Raw genomic sequence first — 20,788 nt, forward strand, 5'->3', positions numbered from 1 at the left:
GGATTTTGATGTATTATTTTACAATTGAGTCTTTAACGCAGCTACAGACCCATACAGAGCAATACGATTTTCACTCCATTTTAAAAGATTTAAACAGGCACCACCTTGATAGAACTGCTTTTTTTATCTCAATCAATGTTATTTATTTATTATTGAGCAAATCATGATGGGCTTCAATGGATAAGCCTAGGTCATTCATAGACACAATTCAAACCTTCCTGAAGCTACAGTATGTTGCAGATGCTAGTATGGAGAGAGAGAGAGAGAGAGAGAGAGAGAGAGAGAGAGAGAGAGAGAGAGAGAGAGAGAGAGAGAGAGAGAGAGAGAGAGAGAGAGAGAGAGAGAGAGAGAGAAGCCTTCCTGTTGGAAGTCATGGGCGTAATGCAGCTAGACTCAGGATACCCTTAAGTGTCTGTGAAATCATGTGTGGGTGTGCATCATGAGTCACCCCTATCGTCTGTCCTGTATGTATGGCTGCCATTGACAGGTTGATCAGTCTGAGGAGGCTAATGCTCAGCTCGCGCCTCCATCACCCATTAAGGACTGATCTCAGTCACAGCCAGGGATTCTCTCAGGCCTACTCTCTGCCATAGACAACACTGTCTGACTGACTCATAGGGTCCCCTAAGAAATACAATTATGGATGAGCCACTGGTTATACAGGAGTGTGTTTTCTTTAACGCCCACTACAGTAAATGGGTTCAACTGGTAAGTCAGAGTGGCTACCATTGATGCCAACTTACCTCTGGACTGAACAGAAACTCTCACATCAGAAACTGCTGAGTAGAGCAATATGGACGTTTTTGTTGTTGTTGTTGTTGTTGTAATTATTTGTTTTTATTTTTGTATTTGTGTGTGCGTGTGTGCACGGATGGTTGTGTGTATCTCTTTGTGGGTCAAAGCCGCTGGAGCATAGAGAGGGTGGAAACCACTGCGATTTGAAACCTTGTTAGAAATGTATGAAGTGCTAAAATGTTTTATCCCCAGGGAGGCCTAGCTAGCTGTCACTGGTAAGCCATTTACTGCTAGGCACGGACTCTGACACCAGACAGAGATCCAGAGGTAGGCAGCAGGCAGGCACAGGATCATGCTCAGCCAGGAGTAGTTATACACAGAGTGTACAAAACATTAAGAACACCTTCCTAATATTGAGTTGCACCAATATTGTCCCTCAGAACAGCTTCAATTCGTTGGGGCATGGACTCTACAAGGTGTCGAAAACGTTCCACAGGGGTGCTGGCCCATGTTGACTCCAATGCTTCCCACAGTTGTGTCAAGTTGGCTGGATGTATTTTGGGTGGTGGACCATTCTTGAAACACATGGGAAACTGTTGAGTGTGAAAAACCCAGCATCCCAAGTACATACTACCATACAATATTTAGGCACTTAAATCTTGGCATTTATTATTATTATTATTATTATTATTTTGTTTTACCCATTCACCCTTTGAATGGTACACATGCACAATTCATGCCTCAATTGTCTAGAGGCTTAAAAATACTTATTTAACCCGTCTCCCCCCCCTCATCTACATTGATTGACGTGTTTTTAACAAGTGACATCAATATGTCATGGAAAGAGCAGGTGTTCATAATGCTTTGTACACCTAGTTTATACACCACTCAGTAATCAACCACCTAGAAATTAGCACTGAGCCACCTGATGCTAATTAGTCCCACTTCATGTTTCTCTCCCTTCCAAGGGAGCTACGTAACGACACACACTTTTACATCATCAACACTCTTTCCACCTTGTTGCTCCCCTGCTCAACCAAAGCAGCATACATGTTGTCTATGAGCAAATTACCTCACTTCAAGGACTGTTATTTTACTTTTATGTAATGAATGTGATTTAAGCGGTATCAAGGATTAGATGATGACTAAAAAGGTCCATATTAAAGACACTGTAAACATCAGGTTTATAACAAAAGCATTTATTGGTTTCATCATGGCCAAGTAAATCACTATCCTGATGTATTTACAAGTAAACATGCATATAATACCAGTCAAAACTTTGGACACACCTACTCATTCGAGGGTTTTTATTTATTCTTACTATTTTCTACATTTTGGAATAATAGTGAAGACATCCAAACTATGAAATAACACATATGGAATCATGTAGTAACCAAAAAAGTGTTAAACAAATCAAAATATATTTTATATTCTTCAAAGTAGCCACCCTTTGCCTTGATGCCAGCTGTGCACACTCTTGGCATTCTCTCAACCAGATTCATGAGGTAGTCACCTGGAATGCATTTCAATTAGCAGGTGTGCCCTGTTAAAAGTTCATTCGCAGAATTTATTTTCTTATTAATGCATTTGAGACAATCAGTTGTGTTTTGACAAAGTAGGGGTGGTATACAGAAGATATCCGTATTTGGTAAAAGACCAAGTCCATATTATGGCAAGAACAGCTCAAATAAGCAAAGAAAAATTACAGTCCATCATCAATATAAGACATGAAGGTCAGTCAATCCGGACAATTTGAAGAACTTTGAATGTTTCTTCAAGTGCAGTCGCAAACACCAGCATGCGCTATGATGAAACTGGCTCTCTTGAGGACCGCCACAGGAAAGGAAGACCCAGAGTTACCTCTGCTGCAGAGAACAAGTTTACTAGAGTTAACTGCACCTTAGATTGCAGCCCAAATAAATGCTTCACAGAGTTCAAGTAACAGACACATCTTAACATCAACTGTTCAGAGGAGACTGTGTGAATCAGGTCTTCATGATTGAATTACTGCAAAGAAACCACTACGAAAGGACATTAATAAGATGAAGAGACTTGCTTGGTCCAAGAAACACGAGCAATGGACATTAGACCGGTGGAAATCTGTCCGTTGGTTCAAATTTGAGATTTTTGGTTCCAAACGCTGTGTCGTTGTGAGACGCAGAGTAGGTGAACGGATGATCTCCGCATATGTGGTTCCCACCATGAAGCATGGAGGAGGAGGTGTGATGGTGTGGTGGGGCTTTGCTGGTGACACTGTCTCTGATTTATTGAGAATTCAAGCCACACTTAACCAGCATGGATGCCACAGCATTCTGCAGCGATACGCCATCCCATCTGGTTTGCATTTAGTGGGACTTTCGTTTGCTTTTCAACAGGACAACGACCCAAAACACACCTCCAGGCTGTGTAAGGGCTATTTGACCAAGAAGGAGAGTGATGAAGTGCTGAATCAGATGACCTGGCCTCCACAATCACCTGACATCAACCCAATTGAGATGGTTTATGATAATTTGGACCGCAGAGTGAAGAAAAAGCAGCCAACAAGTGCTCAGCATATGTGGGAACTCCTTCAAGACTGTTGGAAAAGCATTCCTCATGAAGCAGGTTGAGAGAATGCCAAAAGTGTGCAAAGCTGTCATCAAGCTACATTAAAGAATCTCATATATAATATGGATTTAGTTTTGTTGAACACTTTTTTGTTTACTACATTATTCGATATGTGTTATTTCATAGTTTTAATATCTTCACTGTTATTCTACAATGTAGAAAATAGTCCAAATAAAGAAAAACCCTTTAATGAGTAGGTGTATCCAAACTTTTGATTTGTACTGTATATTGGATCTTAATTTGACCAGTATTGTCGTAGCAAGTAGAGTAGAGTAGAGTAAACAGGCGCACTTTTATTCCGTACAACAATAGACACAAAAAATGTGTCCCAAAACACGGAACATAAACTATAAAAGTATTGCGCGTGAACATACACCGTTAACAATGAACAATTACACACAAAGACATGATGGGGAACAGAGGACTAAATACATGTAGATTGATTGGGGAATGAAAACCAGGTGTGTATGGAACAAGGCAAAACAAAGGGACAAAATGGAGCGGCGATGGCTAGAAAGCCGGTGACGCCGATCGCCAGTCGCCGAACGCCACACGAACAAGGAGAGGAGCCGACTTAGCCGGAAGTCGTGACAAAAATAATCCTGCAGCAACAGGATTTTAAATTTTAGTCCATAATGTTGCTTGATCAGTGGTTAGGCTATTAGCTGGCTAAAATGAGGCTACATGAAAAGTGTAATACTGGTAATATAACCATGTGTTAGTGCAGGTTTTCACTGAATTTATGTAAATCATTAAGCTGATCTGCATTTTCTCAGCAGGAAAATTTGCAGCAACAAAGTGTGATCAAATTAAGATCCTGCGCCTGTAGTATACCCAGTTAGTCAGTTGGCATGTCATCAAAAAATGTTGTTCTCTTTGTTCTCCTCTCTTGCAGTTTTTAGTGAAGATCTACGTTCCAGCTTATATTTTGTCAATGCATCTTTGCAAGAGGTAGTGTTTGCCAGCACCACAGGGACCCTGGTGCCCTGTCCCGCTGCAGGGGTGCCCCCCGCCTCGCTGCGCTGGTATCTGGCCACCGAAGAGGAGATCTACGATGTGCCCGGGATCCGCCACGTGCACCCCAATGGCACCCTCCAGATCTTTAACTTCCTCCCCTCCAGCTTTAGTAAGCTAATCCATGACAATACCTACTATTGCACAGCTGAAAATCCTTCAGGGAAAATAAGAAGTCAAGATGTCCACATTAAGGCCGGTAAGTGCTTCTTTTAAATAGTGACTGTTGTTTCATTCCTTAATTTCTGCTTGTACAGTATGTATTTAATTTGCTTTTGCCAAATGCCACCCCTCTTGCTATCCTCAGTATTTCGGGAACCCTACACCGTTCGGGTGGAGGACCAGAAAGCCATGAGAGGCAATGTAGCGGTCTTCAAGTGCATTATCCCTGCCTCCGTGGAGGCTTACGTCACTGTCGTATCGTGGGAGAAAGACACAGTCTCACTATCCTCAGGTAAGACAATATTCTTATATCTTGGTCAGAATTTTGTTCAATTCCTTGCTTGGACTCTTCTAATCAGCTATTGGATTACAAATTCAGAAGAGGGATTCTTAGGTGTAGCTAACAAAATTGGAATCATTCATTGCACAGGTTGATATTGTACATTAAATGTTAAATTGATGCCCACCCTCTGGGCAATTTTGCTTTATATGGTGCATTTAGAAAAACTATAGACAAGCACGCACCTCAAGCCATTTGACAGAGGGCGAATTGTGGGACATGTTTTAGTAACATGTTAAATGTGTCTGCTCAAGCACAAAGATCCCTTCCGTGATCCATGTCTGTGTGTACTGGTTGCTAGTCGAGGGCATCACTGTTTCTGCTGCTGGAAGGAGATATTATATGATCTATAATGACTGCACATGAGTTTTGCAGATTCAGACGAGTGAAAAAGATGCTAGCCTCTGTGAAACCTAGAAGTTATCACTTTTTACTGTCACATTCATAGCCTTGAAAAGTAGAGTAGCATGGGATGTGGAATTTTGACTTCTCTTGTTTAAATTACGTACTTAACTATATAACATAGGGCAGATGTGTAAAAGCTAGTGTTTTTTTTAAAGTGAATTTAGGTCATGCAGTATTGTATTCCTATGGAAGCTTTATTTTAATTTGTTCAACTTTTACAACTTTTACAACAGCCAGGGTATTGTGAAGGTGAATAATGTGTTTTATCATTACCCAGTTCTTAGGCGTGCTTTTACATGCATTACAAACAATCTAGATGGGATTGTCCCTGTTTATTCCACACGAGGCCTGCCAGAAGCATCATCAGCATGGTCAGAATCAGTGCTCTTTCCCTGCTAAATATTTGATGATGTCCTGATGCATGAGCAAATGCACCTTACACTGTTATGGAGAGGGTGTGTTTACGGCATGAGCAGGGGTTACAATGGGCATTAAAGGTGTGTGTTTTATTTCTTTACCAGGGGTTTGATCCCAGGTTGTGTGTGTGTATATGTTTGTATATATGTTAGCGTAAGGTTATCAACCAGGCCTGGAAACAAAGCAGATTGACCCAACCTATTCTTCTCTGAGGGTTGCCAGCCCTGCACTTTACATTTTTAATGAAAGAAGACTTGGTCTCGGTTGACACAAAATAAAGCTATCCAACTGCTGTGCTAAATGATTAATCTAAGGTTTTTGACTGGTACTATATGTATTTTATGGATTAATGTTTCATAAAATCCATTTAAAGTAGACACCTTAGCATGAAGTGTTATCCTATATATCTTAAAAATCATGTACAAGCGACTGGTTTGCATTGCGTCTCGTCTGAAGCCTTTGAATTTCCAGTGATTCATATCAGGGGAAAATATATGTATAATTACAGACTATGGCTGGTTTTAATTAATCAACTGTGATTGAAAAGTTAATTACAATATGAATGACCTCTTAAAATAAGGACTGCTTAGTAGTCATTTGAAGTGGCCCTGTTTTCAGTCTGAATGAGCACCGCAACTCACAAGCCCTAATGTTGCCACTAACTTACCATTAACCTGTCATGCATTTTAAAATGTACCTCACTGTGCAGCTTTTCAAATTCACGGCAGCCGCTCGGCTCCCCTCTGCTTTTGATAAACAATTGACAGAGCTAATAGGGAGATGAAAGAGAAAAGGAGTGCAGGCGGCTGCCTTTTATATGGGACGCCTAATGCATCTCCAGCTTTTATATGGGACGCCTAATGCATCTCCAGCTGTTTTATGTGTGTGTATCAAGTGGTGGGGCTGTTGAATATGGGATGGGCTGGACATCTTTTTGTCTTCCGCATCTGCTTTGCCTTTGTCTCTCACCTTTCACATGTGATCCAATTTAATGAGGGGGCCTTGATGGGAGAAAGGCTGATCAAAACTAGCTCTCTAAGGGATGCATACAACATGTGGGCATACAGGTTTGTATTCCAGTCCTATGGTTATACAATAACTTATTCTTCCTCTCTTCTCTCTCACACTCTTACTCTTTGTTTTGCTGGATGAAGTAGAGGTGGGGTTTGCTGCACAGTGAACCTGTCTCATTCAGAGCACGTCTCTGCATGGCCCTGCATTGGTCCTCTGGGTTTCAGTCTTCTCCAATGATGCTACACTCTGCACCTACTAGGAAACTTGTATTCATCCATGTGAGGTGGGACTTTGTCTTGAGCAAATGGCGTTCTGTGTATACAGTATCTTACACATGTAGTTTGCTGGCGTTCGCAAACAGTTGCACATATTTAAATGTTCATTTAAGTGTCAGGATGTTTCCATAGTGCTGCTGCATCAGACCTTTTTGCACCAAGTTTGTAGCCTGGTAGATCACATTGCCCCAGACAGACAGACCAACAGACAGGTACAAGGCCTGTGTATGAGCATGACAGCCAGTGTCTGTCTACTGTTGCTGGAGATAGTGCTTTCTCATTAGAACAAACACACGTGCCTTTCATCTTTTCAAGCTGAAGATTAAGCTGGAGATGGTGCAAGGAAAGCTTTTCTCAAGCATTAAGGCACAGGCTTACTGCAATGCTGGAGGGGAAGGATGGCTGTAAGCCTCTCCCTCCTCCTCTCTCCTCTCTTTCTCCTTTTCCTTCTCTCTCCTCTTTTACTCCCTCTCCTCTCTCCTCTCTTTTCACCTCTCCTTCTCGCTCCTCTCTCTTTCTCCTTCTCATTCTCTCTCCTCTCTTTCTCCATCTCCTCTCTCCCCTCTTTTTCCCTCTCCTCTCTCCTCTCTCCTCTCTTTTTCGCTCTCTCCTTCTCTTTTCCGTCTTTCTCCCTCTCCTTCTCTTTTCCGTCTTTCTCCCTCTCCTTCTCTCTCCTCTCTCCTCCTCTCTCTCCTTCTCATCACCTCTTTCCCTTCCTCACTTATAAGGAATGTTGTTGAAAGGCATTTGTTATTACATGTATTGGTGAATGCATTGTATACTGAGCAGCTTTCCTATTTCTTAGTGTTGGTACAATACCACAATGGTATTAAATGCAGTCATACAGTATGTACTGTATAATCTTCTGGATTTGACCTTCTATAAGGGTCGTAGTGGCCAGAGAAACGGGCCTTACGATTCTACTGATGCAGTCATAAAGTCTCTATCCTGGATGATCAGTGAGTCTTCTTCCCGTTCATCATTTACTGGCCTTGACTGTCAGCCTGCCATCCTCCATTGCATAACACTTGGCAGAATTCCCGAGTCAATTTACTGCTGGCTGCAAAACAATGTTTTCTATTTGGTTTATGCAAATGTACCATCTAATGTTCTGAGCATTACCAGAGCCTCTGGAAACATTTTTCAGTCACATTTATGTGGGCTGCTTCACAACTGTGTACTTTACACTAACTGTTTAAATGCTACTGCAATCTCTCCTCCTGCTCTTGATGCCACTCACCCTCATTCAAGGTACTTGAGTAGTGCTAATCAAAGCTTATCAAGGAGTTTGCCTGCTAATAGCATCAGTGTCTTAACCAGCCAATCTCCATAATGTCTGGGATGCCCTTACAGGAGCTAGAGTAGGGAAGGAAGGAAGCTATCATCACACAGCAGGGATTTATCTCGTCAGCTTCATGACGCCTCCCCATTTTTTCAAATCAAATCAAATCAAATGTTATTTGTCACATACACATGGTTAGCAGATGTTAATGCGAGTGTAGCGAAATGCTTGTGCTTCTAGTTCCGACAACGCAGTAATAACCAACAAGTAATCAAACTAACAATTCCAAAACTACTGTCTTATACACAGTGTAAGGGGATAAAGAATATGTACATAAAGATATATGAATGAGTGATGGTACAGAGCAGCATAGGCAAGATACAGTAGATGGTATTGAGTACAGTATATACATATGAGATGAGTATGTAAACAAAGTGGCATAGTTAAAGTGGCTAGTGATACATGTATTACATAAGGATGCAGTCGATGATATAGAGTACAGTATATACGTATGCATATGACATGAATAATGTAGGGTAAGTAACATTATATAAGGTAGCATTGTTTAAAGTGGCTAGTGATATATTTTACATCATTTCCCATCAATTCCCATTATTAAAGTGGCTGGAGTTGAGTCAGTGTCAGTGTGTTGGCAGCAGCCACTCAATGTTAGTGGTGGCTGTTTAACAGTCTGATGGCCTTGAGATAGAAGCTGTTTTTCAGTCTCTCGGTCCCATCTTTGATGCACCTGTACTGACCTCGCCTTCTGGATGATAGCGGGGTGAACAGGCAGTGGCTCGGGTGGTTGTTGTCCTTGATGATCTTTATGGCCTTCCTGTAACATCGGTTGTTGTAGGTGTCCTGGAGGGAAGGTAGTTTGCCCCCGGTGATGCGTTGTGCAGACCTCACTACCCTCTGGAGAGCCTTACGGTTGTGGGTGGAGCAGTTGCCGTACCAGGCGGTGATACAGCCCGCCAGGATGCTCTCGATTGTGCATCTGTAGAAGTTTGTGAGTGCTTTTGGTGACAAGCCGAATTTCTTCAGCCTCCTGAGGTTGAAGAGGCGTTGCTGCGCCTTCTTCACGATGCTGTTTGTGTGAGTGGACCAATTCAGTTTGTCTGTGATGTGTATGCCGAGGAACTTAAAACTTACTACCCTCTCCACTACTGTTCCATCGATGTGGATAGGGGGGTGTTCCCTCTGCTGTTTCCTGAGGTCCACAATCATCTCCTTAGTTTTGTTGACGTTGAGTGTGAGGTTATTTTCCTGACACCACACTCCAAGGGCCCTCACCTCCTCCCTGTAGGCCGTCTCGTCGTTGTTGGTAATCAAGCCTACCACTGTAGTGTCGTCCGCAAACTTGATGATTGAGTTGGAGGCGTGCGTGGCCACGCAGTCGTGGGTGAACAGGGAGTACAGGAGAGGGCTCAGAACGCACCCTTGTGGGGCCCCAGTGTTGAGGATCAGCGGGGTGGAGATGTTGTTGCCTACTGGGATTGACAGAGGGCACCTACAGGCAGGCAGAGACAGGACAGTTATATTTCCCCGGAACCAACCCTAAGTCAGGCCAACCTTGAAAAGAGGGCAGAAAGAAGCTCTTACTGGTTCTGTTGGTGTGCCGAGGGGGAAGAAGACAATGGAGAGGTGAGTGGGCGAGGCTGAAGCTTTCCTTGGTAAACATAGGCGTCCACACTGCATTGCATGGGCCGCATTGTTATCTCTCTCTCTCTCTTTCTCAGAAAGAGGGAGAGCATGATCTCTATCCAACCACAGAACGATTACGAGGCATCCCTGGGCTTGTGTGTGTGTGTGTGTGTGTGTGTGTGTGTGTGTGTGTGTGTGTGTGTGTGTGTGTGTGTGTGTGTGTGTGTGTGTGTGTGTGTGTGTGTGTGTGTGTGTGTGTGTGTGTGTGTGTGTGTGTGTGTGTGTGTGTGTGTGTGCCTGCGTGTGCTATTCCTCCCACCCTGCAGTAAAGCCTTGTGAAACAACACAGCACATCATTTTACTCCTGCTCCACCCAGAGCAGCAGCAACTGAAATGCTGACCCTCATCTTTCACTAGATCCCAGTTCATAGTCTACTCATGCACAGCTGCTAGAAAGCTGGGGAGATGGGGTATTGGGAGTGTGTGCACGACTGTGGAGAAGGATACAATCCAGAACTATCGATACTTGTGTGCATTAATCACGCGGCTGCCAGAGAGAATTATGGGAACATGAGCTGAAGGATGCATTTGTGCATTTGCAGCATGAATGCTGTTTGAAGGGGAGTTTGTGGAATTGGGGTGAGGGGAGAATGGACCCTTTTCTATGTGAGTAGGGTGTGCAGAGGAGATGGTCTGGGGTGGGTTGTTAATCTAAATGTACATCAACACAGTGATATTTTTGTTATATGGCCATATGAACTCTTGAGAACCGCACTGCTGGGTTTTCATTTCATGTTAAAAACATATTGTTCACACAACTCAGCCCTCAATATGAACCATAGAAGACATTTTGTTCTTCTATTTTATTAATATGTGAAGATGGCATGTTGGAGTAAACGAGTAACCAACGGTCTTTGCTATTGATGTTTGAAGTCCTCAGCTTTTCTGTGATGTGGGACAGAGGGAGGGAGGCAGTGTTGGGGTCAATTCAAATTCAAATCGGTCAATTCATAAATTAAGCTACATTTCCAATTCAATAATTGAGAAAAGGGCAACTATTTTCATGACTTCTGAATAAACTGGACAGGAGAAGCTATTCATTTCAGTTGTTCAATTTTTTAAATAAAAAATTCTGATCACTTCCTGAATTCAGTGACTTCAATTTGAAGTGACACCAACCATGGAGGGAGGGATATAATTGTTTGTATATTTTTACATTGTACAACATGAGTAAAACATCAATTGTATGAGGTGCACTCATCTCTTTTAGTAGGGATGTACAGTATAAATAAAGTAGTCAAGAGTATTACTGCAGTATTACAATAGTAGAGCAATGTTCTATTGGAGAGGCCGAGCACCAGATTTCCTGCTGATACAGTGCCTGCCTGTCACCCAGCCTAGCAGAGCTATAGAAAACAAACATAACTGTTGATCACAGTTAGAGCTCTGAGCAGGCGTTCTTACATCCCAGTCAAAGCTCTGAGCAGGTGTTCTTACATCACAGTTAGAGCTCTGAGCAGGCGTTCTTACATCACAGTCAAAGCTCTGAGCAGGTGTTCTTACATCACAGTTAGAGCTCTGAGCAGGCGTTCTTACATCACAGTCAAAGCTCTGAGCAAGCGTTCTTACATCACAGTTAGAGCTCTGAGCAGGCGTTCTTACATCACAGTCAAAGCGTTCTTACATCACAGTCAAAGCTCTGAGCAGGTGTTCTTACATCACAGTTAGAGCTCTGAGCAGGCGTTCTTACATCCCAGTCAAAGCTCTGAGCAGGTAATAATAATAATAATAATATATGCCATTTAGCAGACGCTTTTATCCAAAGCGACTTACAGTCATGTGTGCATACATTCTACGTATGGGTGGTCCCGGGAATCGAACCCACTACCCTGGCGTTACAAGCGCCATGCTCTACCAACTGAGCTACAGAAGTCAGAGCTCTGAGCAGGCGTTCTTACATCACAGTCAAAGCTCTGAGCAGGCGTTTTTACATCACAGTTAGAGCTCCGAGCAGGCGTTCTTACATCACAGTCAAAGCTCTGAGCAGGCGTTCTTACATCACAGTTAGAGCTCTGAGCAGGCGTTCTTACATCACAGTCAAAGCTCTGAGCAGGCGTTCTTACATCACAGTTAGAGCTCTGAGCAGGCGTTCTTACATCACAGTCAAAGCTCTGAGCAGGCGTTCTTACATCACAGTTAGAGCTCTGAGCAGGCGTTCTTACATCACAGTCAAAGCTCTGAGCAAGCGTTCTTACATCACAGTTAGAGCTCTGAGCAGGCGTTCTTACATCACAGTCAAAGCTCTGAGCAGGCGTTCTTACATCACAGTTAGAGCTCTGAGCAGGCGTTCTTACATCACAGTCAAAGCTCTGAGCAGGCGTTCTTACATCACAGTTAGAGCTCTGAGTAGGCATTCTTACATCACAGTCAAAGCTCTGAGCAGGCGTTCTTACATCATAGTTAGAGCTCTGAGCAGGCGTTCTTACATCACAGTCAAAGCTCTGAGCAGGTGTTCTTACATCACAGTCAAAGCTCTGAGCAGGTGTTCTTACATCACAGTTAGAGCTCTGAGCAGGCGTTCTTACATCACAGTTAGAGCTCTGAGCAGGCGTTCTTACATCACAGTCAAAGATCTGAGCAGGTGTTCTTACATCACAGTTAGAGCTATGAGCAGGCGTTCTTACATCACAGTCAAAGCTCTGAGCAGGTGTTCTTACATCACAGTTAGAGCTCTGAGCAGGCGTTCTTACATCACAGTTAGAGCTCTGAGCAGGCATTCTTACATCACAGTCAAAGCTCTGAGCAGGCGTTCTTACATCACAGTTAGAGCTCTGAGCAGGCGTTCTTACATTACAGTCAAAGCTCTGAGCAGGCGTTCTTACATCACAGTTAGAGCTCTGAGCAGGCGTTCTTACATCACAGTTAGAGCTCTGAGCAGGCGTTCTTACATCACAGTCAAAGCTCTGAGCAGGCGTTCTTACATCACAGTTAGAGCTCTGAGCAGGCGTTCTTACATTACAGTCAAAGCTCTGAGCAGGTGTTCTTACATCACAGTTAGAGCTCTGAGCAGGCGTTCTTACATCCCAGTCAAAGCTCTGAGCAGGTGTTCTTACATCACAGTTAGAGCTCTGAGCAGGCGTTCTTACATCACAGTCAAAGCTCTGAGCAAGCGTTCTTACATCACAGTTAGAGCTCTGAGCTGGCGTTCTTACATCACAGTCAAAGCTCTGGGCAGGCGTTCTTACATCACAGTTAGAGCTCTGAGCAGGCGTTCTTACATCACAGTCAAAGTTCTGAGCAGGCGTTCTTACATCACAGTTAGAGCTCTGAGTAGGCATTCTTACATCACAGTCAAAGCTCTGAGCAGGCGTTCTTACATCATAGTTAGAGCTCTGAGCAGGCGATCTTACATCACAGTCAAAGCTCTGAGCAGGTGTTCTTACATCACAGTTAGAGCCCTGAGCAGGCGTTCTTACATCACAGTTAGAGCTCTGAGCAGGCGTTCTTACATCACAGTCAAAGCTCTGAGCAGGCATTCTTACATCACAGTTAGAGCTCTGAGCAGGCGTTCTTACATCACAGTCAAAGCTCTGAGCAGGCATTTTTACATCACAGTTAGAGGTCTGAGCAGGCGATCTTACATCACAGTTAGAGCTCCTAGCAGGAGTTCTTACATCACAGTTTACTGAAAAATAAGAGCAATATGGCTGCCATTAGGCCGCTTAGGATGGAAATGATTAGTTGGGGATCTATGGAGCGATGTGTACTAAGTATGGTTTAATCTTTAATAAGCAGTGATGGGTTTATGGTATTTTGCATTTTGGTATCAGTCGTCGGAACTGGAATGGGCCTTTCCAGTGCTTATGGATTACACTGCTGTACTATTGGACTGGACCCAAGCCAGCCTACATCATGGCAGCTGGCCAAGAAACAGATTAGTAATAAGCACGGCGTGAGATAATTACGGGCAGACCAACCAATTAATTTCTGTTTATAAACCACTCCTAGATTTGAGGTTGTGTTTACCCATGGTGCAGTGGGGCAGGCGTCCCCTGGTCGGGGTGTATTGGTGGCAGGTGGCGAGGGTTGTGGTTAGCGCCTCTCATATGGTCTGGAACACAGGATAAACACAGAGAACAGAGGCCAATTGATATTCAATCAACCTCCCATAATGCAACAGTGTCTGATCCCATCTTAAAAGCCTTGAAAAATGCACTTAAAGAAACTAAAACACCCACTGAATGACCAATGGGATTTTATTTTCTCTCCTTCATGCTTTCAATTTAAGATGAATGCATCTTCCTCTCAGGGTGGTCAATCTAGAAAAATACAGTAAATCGCATTTAGTCCATTAAACTTTCACACGAAAGCTGTGAGCCATTCTGCCCATACTTGGGGCATTAACGTTGATTGGAAACAGTTAAGACATTGAAGACACTGAAGTAAACTAATCAAGTGGAGTGAAACTGCTTCTTGTGCGACAAAGAACTCATCTCAGACATCAAATGTCATTGCAGTTTTGGTGTTGTTGGTGGATATCATATTTGTATTCAAACAAAGCTGAGCTTAAATCATGCATTAAAAAAATATTTGATACAAATCTGTCATTAGTGTTAATATACAGTGTGTCTACAGTGTACCAGTGCTCCTCACCACTGCTCCCTGACAGTATTATCATTTTAAGGTGACCTTCCATCTCTGTTTCGATGGATGAAACATCAACCTTCATTGGCCCCTTTTCTACAGCCCTATATGGCCAATTCCTTCTTCTTCTTCCCCTTCTCCCTTCTTCCTTAACACTAACCCTAGGAACATGGACAAAGAACACCAGTGGCATGTCTTTGACCACTCCTTCCCCCTTCAGCCTACACTACAGTATGTCTCCCTTGAATGTGAGTATCAGACCTGCGGTGTGTGGTGGGTTTGTGGACATTGTTATCTATCCATCCAGGACGGACGGACCGTCAGACAGTTTTCATCAGGAGAGAATAGCAATTAGTGTTAGCATGGTGATATGGTTTAGGGTGTTGGGTAGCATGGTAGGGTCTCGGGGTTGTTCTAGGATAGGTCATTTGAGTGCTTCTGGTGGCAGCTGGGTGGAGGTGAGGCTCTCTCCTGGCTGTCACTAAGATGCTTATGGTCTAGAAAAGGGGTGGCCTGGATAGCTAACTGGGTGTGCAGGATTTTGTTCCAGCCATGTACTAATGTAACAACCCTGATTCAGCTTACCTGAAATAACAAAAGTGAGGATCGTAAAGTAGGGATGCGATTTATTTTGAGATGCACAGCCTTGGGCTTGGTAGGTGCACTCTTGACATTTTCCATTTCGTGCATACCGCAGTGAAAGGGAAAGCAATTATCTGTCCCTGTCTTCCTTTGGTATTATGGAGCCTTTCATAGTGTTGTTGACTGTGACGTCACAAGGTGGCGGCTGTGGAGACTGACCTTTTGACAGACGCAGCCTGCAATCTTCACATCCGTGTAGGAGTTCAGCCAGCCAATCAGAGCAGCTCCTGCTGCTGCACAGTCTTATCACCTGCATACAGCTGCTGCTGCCCCTGTGATGGAGCAAGGAGGACAGGGAGGGAGCGAGGGAAGGAGGGAGGGAAGAAGCAAGAGTGAGAGGGAGAGATGTTTCTGCGGTCCAAGAGGATGATTTCCGCTGCATGTACCAGGACATATCCATGTATTTTAAAGCACTACGTTCACATTTCATTTTTAGGGTTTGATATTGCTGTTGTGCTTAAACATATTTGAAGAAGAGTTTTTTTAATGCTGTTTGAAAAATGTTCAGTGCCTCAATCATTGCAATTAAGTATAATGTTAGAAAAAATGTTAAATAGGGTTTTAGAGCAAAAGCTTTGTAGCCTTAGTGAAATTAAATAAATAAAAAAAGCTCAATCCGAATTGATTTTCCTGTTAAATTCTGCTGTACTTGTTACCATGGAAACCTGGTCATGTTCCCCTGGCCTCCTAGGGCAAGTGTAATTGTTGTCTGTTTCTCAAAGCCAAATTCTCCAGCTCTCTCAATGGTTCATCTACCAATCACATTAAAAAAAACATTCTCAAGGATATATTCCTTTTGGAGTCTCTACAATTGGAGCTTTATGAACCTGCCTGTGTAGCATTTAGCAGCCTCTGAATACTTTCATAAGAAGATAGTGTACTATGTTTACCTTTGCTAGCAATGAAGTAATGCCTTCTCTTCTCCCGTTCTATTTGATTATACATTATTGCCTACTTCAAAGGACTGTTGCATTTGTAATGTAAAGAACTGCTTGTAGGGATGTACAGTAACTGCCATTGCCAAGCCTCTCTCATACTGTTTTTACAGGATTTATATTTCCTACCCAAATGAGAGGAGAGAGACAGCTTTCGATTTCTTGCAGGAATAATTAACTGAAATTTGGGCGGTATCGCATGCTTACTCAGCAAAAAGGCAGAGGGTTCTCAACTATTCGGCTTTGATTCAAAAGGGGCCTTGGGGTCACCAGTTTCCTCAGTATTTCAAGTCAGATGTTGTCCTGTCACTGTGTTGGACATATCCCAACATTCTCTTCCAGATCAATAGTAATTAATAGTCCTCCCTAGAGGGATACTGACTGAAGTGTCCATGTACTATATGGTAAACAGTCAGACAGCTCTGTAGAAGAGAGGTTTAGAATAGCTGGCATTTGATACTAGGCACAGTGGTCATATGTCACTTCCTAGCCCCTTTGCTGTTTTGATAAAGACATTCTGTACAGTATAAAAGCATGGGTCTGGTCTTAACTGGACACCTGGTGTTTACCTACACACCATCAATCAAAGTCCCCATGGCCAAAATTGTATTTTTGACAAATGTACATTTATTGAGAGATTGAGAGAAAGACTTGCCTAATATTTCTTGAAATCTCATGTTTATTTTATTGTTATTGTCATTTGATATTACAAATTATTATGTAGAAAGCCTGTTATTATTCTTAAATGTATTTCATTTGTCAGTAAGTGTCACGTTGAGACCTTTATTTTCTGTGTTTTGTGTTTAGTTAGTATGGTCAGGGCGTGAGTTGGGTGGGCAGTCTATGTTTGTTTTTCTATGTTTTGGTTATTTCTATGTTTCGGCCTAGTATGGTTCTCAATCAGAGGCAGGTGTCATTAGTTGTCTCTGATTGAGAATCATATTTAGGTGGCCTGGGTTTCACTGTGTGTTTGTGGGTGATTGTTCCTGTCTCTGTGTGTGCACCAGATAGGACTGTTTTGAGTTTTCACATTTTCTTGTTTTTGTTAGTTTGTTCATGTGTACCTTCACGTATTAAAAAGTACCATGGACAATTACCACGCCGCGTATTGGTCCTCTGATCCGTTTCGCCTCTCCTCTTCGGAAGAAGAGGAGGAAATTCATTACAGAATCACCCACCAAAATCGGACCAAGCGGCGTGGTAAAGGACAGCGACGACAGCAGCAGCAGCATCAACAACAGAGGCCACCATCACAGGACTCCTGGACATGGGAGGAGATACTGAACGGAGAGGGACCCTGGGCACGGGCTGGGGAAAATCGCAGCCCCAAAGCAGAGCTGGAGGCAGCGAAAGCTGAGCGGCGGCAATATGAGGAGCCAGCACGGCAGTGCGACAGGTACGAGAGGCAGCCCCAAATTTTTTTGGGGGGCACACGAGGTGTGGTACTAAGCCAGGTAGCAGACCTGAGCTCACTCCTCGTGTTCATGATAAGCAGCGCATTACTGGTCAGGCACCGTGTTATGCGGTTAAGCGCACGGTGTCGCCAGTGCGTGTCCATAGCCCGGTGCGCTATAGGGCAGCCCCGAGAGTGCCATGCGAGTGTGGGCATTGAGCCAGGGCGTATGGTGCCTGCTCAGCGGGTCTGGTCGCCGGTACGCAGTCTTGGTCCAGGTTATCCTGCGCCGGCTCTGCGTGCTGTGTCTCCGGGGCGCTGGGAGGGTGCAGTGCGTCCTCTGCCTGCGCTCCGCTCGTGCCGGGCAACTGTGGGAGTGGAGCCTAGGGGAGAGGTGCGTGTAGTAAGCACTAGATCTCCCGTGCTTACCCACAGCCCGGTTCAACCTGTGCCTGCACTCTGGAGGGTCCGGGCTAGAGTAGTTGTCCAGCCTGGGGAAGTGGTGCCAAGGTTGCGCACCAGAGCTCCAGTGCTCCCCCACCCCCCGGTCTTTCAGGCTCCTCCTAACACCAAGCCTCCTGAAGGTCTCCCCAGCCTGGTGGTTCCTGTGGCAGCCCCACGCACCAGGCTGTCTCTCAGTCTCCTCCCTGCAGGTGCTCCCGCCTATCCGGCGCCGCTGCCGGAGCCTCCCGCCTGTCCGGCGCCGCTGCCGGAGCCTCCCGCCTGTCCGGCGCCGCTGCCGGAGCCTCCCGCCTGTCCGGCGCCGCTGCCGGAGCCTCCCGCCTGTCCGGCGCCGCTGCCGGAGCCTCCCGCCTGTCCGGCGCCGCTGCCGGAGCCTCCCGCCTGTCCGGCGCCGCTGCCGGAGCGTCCCGCCTGTCCGGCGCCGCTGCCTCCTGTGGCAGCTCCACGCACCAGGCTGTCTCTGTCTCCTCCCTGCAGGTGCTCCCGCCTGTCCGGCGCCGCTGCCGGAGCGTCCCGCCTGCCCGGCGCCGCTGCCGGAGCCTCCCGCCTGTCCGGCGCCGCTGCCGGAGCGTCCCGCCTGTCCGGTGCCGCTGCCGGAGCGTCCCGCCTGTCCGGCGCCGCTGCCGGAGCGTCCCGCCTGTCCGGCGCCGCTGCCGGAGCCTCCCGCCTGTCCGGCGCCGCTGCCGGAGCCCCTCAGCCCAGAGGCGCCAGAGCCCCTGCCCCTCTGTCCAGAGCTTCTGCCCCTCTGTCCCGAGCTGCCCCTCTGTCCAGTGGGGTCATTGAGAGGGGTTGCCATGGTGAGAAAGCCACGGAGGCGGACAATAAAGCGGACTAAGACAATGGTGAAGTGGGGTCCGCGTCCCGCGCCAGAACCGCCACCGCGGACAGACGCCCACCCAGACCCTCCCCTATAGGTCAAGGTTTTGCGGCCGGAGTCCGCACCTTTGGGGGGGGGGGTACTGTCATGTTCTGACCTTTATTTTCTGTGTTTTGTGTTTAGTTAGTATGGTCAGGGCGTGAGTTGGGTGGGCAGTCTATGTTTGTTTTTCTATGTTTTGGTTATTTCTATGTTTCGGCCTAGTATGGTTCTCAATCAGAGGCAGGTGTCATTAGTTGTCTCTGATTGAGAATCATATTTAGGTGGCCTGGGTTTCACTGTGTGTTTGTGGGTGATTGTTCCTGTCTCTGTGTGTGCACCAGATAGGACTGTTTTGAGTTTTCACATTTTCTTGTTTTTGTTAGTTTGTTCATGTGTACCTTCACGTATTAAAAAGTACCATGGACAATTACCACGCCGCGTATTGGTCCTCTGATCCGTTTCGCCTCTCCTCTTCGGAAGAAGAGGAGGAAATTCATTACAGTAAGCTAGCTTGGCACACCTGTATTTAGGGAGTTTCTCACATTCTTCTCTGCAGATCCTCTCAAGCTCTGTCAGGTTGGATGGGGTGCATCGCAGCACAGTTATTTTTAGGCCTCTCCAGAGATGTTTGATCGGGTTCAAGTCTGGGCTCTTAGACATGTCCCGTAGCCACTCCTGCATTGTCTTTGCTGTGGGCTTAGGGTTGTTGACCTGTTGGAATGTGAACCTTCACCCCAGTCTGAGGACCTGTGCGCTCTGGAGCAGGTTTTTATCCAGGATCTCTCTGTACATTGCTCCGTTCATCTTTCCCTCAATCCTGACTAGTCTCTCAGTTCCTGCCGCTGAAAAACATCTCCACAGCATGATGCTGCCACCACCATGCTTCACTGTAGGGATGGTGCCAGGTTTCCTCCAGATGTGACGCTGGGCAATCAGACCAAAGTGTTCAATCTTGATTCCATCAGACCAGAGAATCTAATTTCTTTAGGTGCCTTTTGGTAAACTGTGGGCTGGCATGTGCCTTTTACTGAGGAGTGGCTTCCATCTGGCCACTACCATAAAGGCCTGATTGGTGGAGTGCTGCAGAGATGGTTGCTCTTCTGGAAGGTTCTCCCATCTCCACAGAGGAACTCTGGAGCTCTCCATGACCAAGCCCCTTCTCCCCCAATTGCTCAGTTAGACCGGGCGTCCAGCTCTAGGAAGAGTCTTGGTGGTTCCAAACTTCTTCCATTTAAGAAGGATGGAGGCTACTGTGTTCTTGGGGAACTTCAATGCTGCAGACCTCTTTTAGTACCTTTCCCCAGCACCATCGAGAGCACTGGTTGCATCACTGCCTGGTATGGCAACTGCTCGGCCTCCAACCGCAAGACACTACAGAGAGAGGTATGTATGGCCCAGTACATCACTTTGGCCAAGCTTCCTGCCATCTAGAACCTCCATACCAGGCGGTGTCAGGAAGGCCCTAAAAATTGTCAAGGACTCTAGCCACCCATGTCATAGACTGTTCTCTCTGCTACTGCATGGCAAGTGGTACCGGAGCGCCAAGTCTAGGTCCAAAATACTTCAGCTTCTACCCCTAAGCCAAAATACTCCTGAACAGCTAATCAAATGGCTAACCAGACCATTTGCATAGCCCCCCTTTTACGCTGCTGCTACTCTCTGTTTATTATCTATGAATAGTCACTTTAACTCCACCAACATGTGCATATTACCCCAATTACCTCAACTAACATTTTGACTCTGTACCAGTACCCCCTGTAAATATAGCCTCGCTATTGTTATTTTACTGTTGCTCTTTAATTATTTGTTACTGTTCTTTTTTCTTTTTCACTTATCTATTTACTTATTTTTTCTTAACTTCATTGTTGTCAGTAAGCATTTCACTGTAAGTTACAGTGAAGTACACACCTGTAATATTCAACGCATGTGACAAATACATTTCATTTGATTTGACACAA

At 45.2% G+C, this 20,788-nt stretch overlaps 1 protein-coding gene across 2 annotated transcripts in view; it reads left to right on the forward strand.

Annotated features, from left to right (window-relative positions):
- Nucleotides 1-20,788, forward strand: part of LOC118397490 (cell adhesion molecule DSCAM-like) — a 139,619-nt gene that overhangs the window by 14,320 nt on the left and 104,511 nt on the right. For both annotated transcript variants that reach the window (XM_035792276.1, XM_035792278.1), the window contains exons 2-3: nt 4,238-4,555; nt 4,664-4,810. In XM_035792276.1, coding sequence (XP_035648169.1) covers nt 4,238-4,555; nt 4,664-4,810 — 465 coding nt within the window. The remainder of the gene's footprint in view (nt 1-4,237; nt 4,556-4,663; nt 4,811-20,788) is intronic.

Source organism: Oncorhynchus keta, chromosome 18 (genome assembly GCF_023373465.1).
Source record: "Oncorhynchus keta strain PuntledgeMale-10-30-2019 chromosome 18, Oket_V2, whole genome shotgun sequence".
NCBI lineage: Eukaryota > Metazoa > Chordata > Actinopteri > Salmoniformes > Salmonidae > Oncorhynchus > Oncorhynchus keta.